The 7,266-nt window shown below is 33.1% G+C and overlaps 1 protein-coding gene across 1 annotated transcript in view; it reads right to left on the bottom strand.

Annotated features, from left to right (window-relative positions):
- Window positions 1–1,393: 1,393 nt before the first annotated feature.
- The window catches only part of LOC111366800, a 13,145-nt gene continuing 7,272 nt past the window's right edge, over window positions 1,394–7,266 (bottom strand). Inside the window, exons 5-12 of the mRNA XM_022987496.1 lie at window positions 6,052–6,229; window positions 5,779–5,960; window positions 4,110–4,246; window positions 3,944–4,039; window positions 3,033–3,102; window positions 2,872–2,946; window positions 2,720–2,765; window positions 1,394–1,681 (exon numbers count right to left, since the gene is read on the bottom strand). Of these exons, the coding sequence (XP_022843264.1) occupies window positions 1,629–1,681; window positions 2,720–2,765; window positions 2,872–2,946; window positions 3,033–3,102; window positions 3,944–4,039; window positions 4,110–4,246; window positions 5,779–5,960; window positions 6,052–6,229 (837 nt within the window). The 3' untranslated portion in view covers window positions 1,394–1,628. The remainder of the gene's footprint in view (window positions 1,682–2,719; window positions 2,766–2,871; window positions 2,947–3,032; window positions 3,103–3,943; window positions 4,040–4,109; window positions 4,247–5,778; window positions 5,961–6,051; window positions 6,230–7,266) is intronic.

Below are 7,266 nucleotides of genomic sequence, written 5' to 3'. Positions count from 1 at the left end.
TACCTCTAAAAGTAACAAAGGTACTAAAAAACTTCATCTAAACAATCTTCAAGGTGGTGCCGCTTTAATAGAGAGTTGGATTTTCTCTCTTAAAAGATTGTTGAAAAAGATAAGCGTGATGTCATAAAAGTGTTAAACGAGTTATGAGGAACTTAAGAACGCGTGGTACTCGTGTGTGTGTTCTTATCGGTATTGTCATATGGAATAACTGGTTCAAAGCTACACGCTACCTTTGATTCCAACTAAACTTTGTTTGAATTACACTATGATTAGATTCAAATCAAAAGATATATAATCTTTATGCATGAGTATCGTTTACTATGAATATGAGACTTGTTAATTTTGAACAAGTGTTAATTTTGAACAAGTGGGGGATTGCTGTGATTATGTTGTTCAAAACCAACAACAATTAAAAAAAAATGGTCCATGCGACCTTTGGTCTTGGCATGGGTAAACCATGCGGTCGCATGATACAATTTTTTTTACCATTTTTTCGCCCTTTTTGGACGTTGCAAATTTGAAATTGGTGACTTTTCACTTGATTTTTTGGCACCAATTCGTATTTTTGGTCGATGGCTATATATAGAAGAGCCATGTTTGAGGGAAAAATGTTAGAAAAAACATCTTGCAATCCATACTTTGTTCTAAGAACAATCAAAATCCTTATTTACATTCATGTCTTTGTGTTCTTCAAGTTTTGGAGAATTTCACCTTGTGCTTTGGTGAAATTCCTTACAAGGCTTGTTACAATCCTTCAAACCGTTTGCCGGAATATCTTTAAGCATCTCGAAAACATCAGAGAAGGGGCAAATAATGTTTGAGGATAGTGATCCCGCGTTCGAGCGTTCATATTTGTTCTTGGCAATTTTTTGATTTCATTTCTTTTTTTTTTTTTTTTTTTTTGGTCTAATCTTCATCACTTCAATATTTCCAACATTCTGTTAGAGACTACATAGCTGCTGTAGTTTGTTGAGATCGTAGTAGATCAGGTTTACATTTTATGAAAATCGTTAAAGGTATGCCTCTTATTACTAATTCTATCTAAAGACAGAGACAATATGAATTAAGTATTGAAATTTGTTTAATTTCCATTGTGCATTTTCAACAATTTGAACATGGCTGCAAAGAATTGTGTTTCATTTAGAATTTATTTGTGCAATGAGATGTATACTAAATTATAATACGTTTTTATAAAAATCGAGTTGTGACAATTTGACTATTCTATGCATTCACTAGACTTTGGAGCTTACACTACATTTAACCATCACGTAATCAAGACTCTTGGTTCACTGAATCTAAGATACAACTTTATATAGCTTCGTAAGAGCATCAGCAGAACTGAATCTAAGATACAACTTTATATAGCTTCGTAAGAGCATCAGCAGATTAAGGTAAAAAAAAAAAAATTGATTGCAAGAATTTCCAAACATTCCCCCTTTTCAGCATTTCAAGCATACAACGTTCAATTCTCAATAACAACACAGTGACTATCTATGCACTCTCTCCTAAATCGTTTGATTCTTAATCGTCGAACAATATGCATAAATTATCATAACGATAAACAAACAAGACATTCCAAATTTTGAAGCTCGATTAGTGTTCCTCTCACTCCATGTAGATTGCAAGAACTAACGATTCTTGGAGTTCTTTCTGTACATGCTCATAAACTTGGCCACAAATTCTGCACCATTAGATAACATTAGCAAACTAGAGTACTAAGTAAATTCCCTACAATAAATATTAGTTCCCTAATAGGATGATATTTGATGCACTGAAGTAGACTGTAACTGGATTGGATTAAAGGAGAAAAAGAAATTAACTTTTGTGAGTATAACTGTACTCTTCAATGTTGTGTACAGTATGCGTCCTAACAATAAGCCTTCTCTTGAATTTCTATTGTGGTTCTGGTGCACCATGCATTCGATTTCAGTTAGAAAACTAATGAAAGATTAACAAAATCAGGCCTCTTATTAGAGACTCATGGCAATACCAACCAAAAATTCAGCATCTAAAATTTTTATATTTAGTTACAGGTAAGGTTTTAAGCTTAGCCAAGCATGCACTTAGTGAATGGCACATGATGGGTGTAAATGCTGATTTAGTCTAGCCTAGTTTTCTTTTTCTTTTTCTTTTTCTTTTTTTTCATTTTTGTTCTGAATTTAAAACTGATTAATATTTTAAGACTTCCCTTTTAGATATCTTTCGCTTTGCAATTTTAATTATATTATTACAATCCCTTGTATAACTAACTGTTAGAAGTCTGCCTCATAATTACTTAGAGTTGAACATTTTTAAATAAATTTTCCAAATACTATGGTAAGAGATAGATACTTGCAATAAAAACTGATAATTAGTCCATTACTTAAAATGTTTATTAAGTCTATTCTGAAACATGGAAAATATCTGGCCAAAGAAGGTGATAGCCCTGCAAGATCATTCACTTATCTCGTTAATTATGGAGCAATGAAAAAGATTTAACAAAAAACAAAAACAAATCCTCTATGTTTTATGTCGGGTTGGACATAAGATAACTTCGGACATAAAATTAAAAGCAAGACATGTTGGAGCATCAATTCATTTAAGTGTCCACTAAAAGAATCCCTACACAATGAAAAGTACTTGCAATTGTTCGGTTATTAGCACAATGCATACATACTATAGGTTTGCACAATTATCTCGAATGTAAATAATCTAGCTTTTCAAAGTGTGTTGTAAGTACCTTCTAATTTTGACAAGGCACTTGTTCCAGTGTGGAGTCTCTTATCCTACAAATGACATTTGAGTCAGTCACTCTCCCTTGCACCCTCTCTCTATAAGTAAATTGTAGTTCCTTTTCTTCTAACCATTGTTGAAGTGAAGGATGAAACTTACATAGTAAGCATGCCAATAATAAAGTTCCCTTTTTGAATTAGCCTCCACTTCCCGGAGAAATTGTTCGACAAGCTTCTGCATGTTAGAAACATAATTATATTACGAATAATTTGTACATTTAATCTGGTTTAGCGTACTGAAAAATCTATTAGATACGTTACCAGGAGAATCAGTTTCGGGTGAACAAACTCAGATAGAAGTTTTTGGATCTTTCCACGGATGACAAATAATCTGGTTAGAGCATGAACATTGGCAGTTAAGATCAGTGTTCATCGCAAGTAAAATCAAGTTGACTACAAGAGGATACAATCACATTTCACATACTGTATCTTCTGGCAAGATGTTCAGAAAGTATATCTGATTATAAATTTTTAAGATGTTCAGAAAGTACATCTGATTATAAATTTGCAATCATATTTAGTTATTTTCCATAGCTACTTCAGAATTTATGACATGTTCTCATGGACGATCTGATTATAGATAATTTCCTAAAGATCTAGCAAATAAGACAAAGAACATCTCCGACTGCGGAAAGTTGACAATTGTTTGATAATAGGCACCATGATTATTCCACTGGTTTCGGTCCAGAAAATAGGACTGTAATTCTAAAATTGAACTGTAAATTTGAAGCATTTAATCATTCAACCTCCAATTATATTTTTATCATTGAAAAATATAATTAAAATACAGCAACACTTTTACCAAAATTTTATATTGGTCATTAAATTAAACTATGTTACAATTTGGTCACTCCGTCTATGTCTTTCAGTTTGATTGAGATGATATGGCAGTCTACTTATTTTTTGCCGCCTGCCCACAAAATATACAAGAAAGTTTTTCCGTTAATCATACTAATACACATGGAGGGAACAACCAGATTGCTACTAACAGTTCAGCGACTCAATTGTAACAAGGTAGAAGTTCAGTAAACAACTTGGGACAAAATAAAGTTTAGTGATCAACATGAAATTTTGGTAAAAACTCAGTAATGATCAGTAATTCTTTTAACCCCATATTAGTACATGTCACAGACGCAGTCATAAAGTTGAATGAACATAGTAAAAGGTCTTACCTGTTAGGCAATGGATCAGCTAGAATATCAGCAGCAAGTTCAACTAGAGCCTCTTCCCATCCTATTGGGATTGGTTGGTCCTCGGAGAAAGGATAACTGAAATGTGCAATGCTAAAATGAATTGAAAAATTAATAAACTTAATGCATTTCTTATTAATGATCTTACCTGTGTGATTTGCAGGCTTCAAGAGCCATTATCGCTCTCCTCAGGTTTTGCTTAGATTTTTTCGCAATTTTAGCAGCAAAGTTCGTGGATAATTCAAAACCTTCCTTTTTTGCTATCAGAATAAGAACTTCCATAATCTAATAATGAATAAACAATCAGAGAAGACATCAAGGCTAGCACTAGAAATCATTTTGATTTATGCTCGCAATAAAGATTTAGTGAAAAAGATAACAGATGTCGGTCCTTGGACAAAACCATTACTAACCTGCCTGGTCATAGCTGGGGTTGAAGTTTTATATATATATATATATATTTAATGATTTACCAATTAAATAATGTACCAAGTCACCGGTGCTTAACTTATTCACCAATTAAATGACACGCCATGTCTCTGGTGCTTAACATAAGCTGAGCACCAGTGTTTAGGAGATCATTTCCGTATATATGTGTGTGTGTGTGTGTGTGTGTGTGCGCATGTGTGTGTGGGTGTGTCTGTGTGTGCCCTTTCTATTGGATGCCATAACAACGTTTTCCCCAAATAATAAGTCTTTGCCATTTTCGGACGCAAGTTAAAGTAAATTACTGTTTGATCCTCACGAAACTCGTTAGTCTATTAAGCATCAATTCATTATACATAATACTCCTCGTAAACTTTTGACGAACTAGAATCTTCCTGAGCTTTGCTTGGTGCATTAGCATTCTTTTATAAACCAATAACAATGTACATGAAACACATAATATTGTGTTTTCTCAGCGTGATTACGTAGTAACAGACATACCATTTATACGCTATTCAGTGTTGTATTAACAACACTGCAAGCTTCTAACTTGTCTATTGATAATATTGGTAGTACGAGTATCATAGTAGGCATCGAACAAATGAATTCATATGTGATTAAAAGGTTGCACGTTCGTTTCTGCTAATCAAAATTTTTCTGTAGAATTACTGCTAACATAGTCCTATCAATTCTTGCATATAAGCATGCCCAGAGATACGAAAAATTGCTACATCACCACCAAAGGACTCATAAAAGAACTAAATTTAATTGCAGGACCTTTCTGACTACACACAAAACCAAAAGTGGTGAAAGTTAGTTTTCAACACCATATTCAAATAAACAAATGTGTCCCCTTCTCTAATATCGTAAGCTTTTAAATGAGTTGGTTCAAGATAGTTTTAGAGCAGTGAAAGGTCTTGCATTCAATTCTTGCTGCCACTACTTGTAAAAGTTGTGCAGGCATCAAGCCTATAATGAAAAAAATAATTCAGTCTGCATGTGAGGGGATGTATTGAAAGTTATATTCAAATAAATAAATGTCCGCTCTCTACCAGCAAAGCTTTTATGAGTTGGTTCAACAATGAGCATCAGGGTTTTTCAGGTAAATGCTGACCTTATACAAACCACACAAGGATGGACATAGAAGAAAATCCATTTTCTCTGGAATATGGACTCATAACAGGTAGCTGTAAAAAAATACATGCATCTATTCAATTTGTTTTTTGATATACCTAAAAATACATTGGTTAAAATTTAATATCAACCTGAAAATATACTGCAGATTTGAATGAGGATATCCTAAATATAGAAACCTGATGAGCGGTGTATTTTGTTCTTTCTGTTCTTTTTGACGTGCAAAAGATTATGAAGAATTATTTGGGAATACTTACTTGATGAGTTATAGGAGCTTCAACCTCGATAACTTTGCAGCGGCTTTTTACCGATTCAAGGATATCTACATCATCTTCACAGCAAAGTATAAGTTTACAAGCATCAGAATAACAGTCCATGATCCATTTTATAAGGTGCTGTATATTCTCTGCAGCTTTGTCAACATCGTAGAGAACCAATACTGTAATGGAAAGATTGAATATCGCATTAGCTTTAAGGAAAATGAGTATAGGAAGTCTCACAATGAGTTATGATTGGGCAAGTGGACGGACCTTTATAGTCTGCCTTCATGGCAACTGTGCTTATTTCAGGGGTGACTGCATATTCACTGCTTATTTGCTTGACTAAAGCTGTTAGTGCATACGCAGATTTAGGCTCTAAGTAAACATTGAGCTCCACATGATGAGCACTTGAGCTTACAGGAACTACAACTTGCATGGGCCTCGATTCCTGTTAATAAAATAACACGATAATTTGAAATAGGACCTAGAAGTTAATACAAGATTTACAAAAGAAATTCACAGGATTTCAATGGAATGCTAAAAAATTAGGATTTGGGTCAATTGAAAATCTTTTATCAGACATGCCTACCAAAATAAATATTTTCCTAGTCACCGATGCAGATCCTATCTATACATGCTTTTTCATAATGTGTTCCAGATTAATAGCACTCAAGACCATCTATTCTTATGTTTGCTTACCTAAACTAAAAGTTGTGGAGTGGGAGCCCAAAGTTCTGAAAGAGAAAAACAATATGTGCCTTTCTACAATTATGTAAAATAATGGTAGTCAGAGTCAATCAAATGATAAGCATTCAGTTTTCCCTCAAGGAAACAAGATAAACCTGAAAGATTACTCTAAAAGAAGAAAGTAAAGAAAAGAAAGACAAAATGAACATCAAGGCTAGTAAAAATATCTATTATTTTTCTGTCCGTAACCTTTAATATATGTAGCTTCACATTTATACCTCTTTCAGAGATAGGTTTGTGATGAAAAGTTAATAATTATATTGAGTAGATTATCCATGCTCTCTAATTACATTAAAATGTTGTGTTATAAATACTCAATCATTTATTTGGATTTAATAACAACAAAAATTGATAATTCATACTAAGTGATGGAGTGTAAGGCATGGCAGAGGCTAATCCATTGGGAGTAAAAGGGAAACGGACCATATCGAGCCCATCTCTCACTCAATCTGCACGTGGATTGCGTCAGGTTTTTTATTGCCTTCTGTTTATTTTATCATTATTATTAGGTATGACGACCTTTTCTTCTTTTGAGTATTTTTATGTTTTGACTTTGGGTATTAGCACTACGAATTTTGTTAAGTGGGCTACAATTTTTAAGTATTTTTCTTATTTACTTAAATAGCCTTAAGTAAAATTACATAAATAAGATTTTAATATATTTTTTACATAAAACAATCTATCGTTCCACTACAAACATAAATCCTTTTTTTTTTTTTTTTTTTTTTTTTTTTTTTC

Source organism: Olea europaea, chromosome 18 (assembly GCF_002742605.1).
Source record: "Olea europaea var. sylvestris chromosome 18, O_europaea_v1, whole genome shotgun sequence".
Classification (NCBI taxonomy): domain Eukaryota; kingdom Viridiplantae; phylum Streptophyta; class Magnoliopsida; order Lamiales; family Oleaceae; genus Olea; species Olea europaea.
This window is presented reverse-complemented; position numbering and strand designations above follow the sequence as displayed.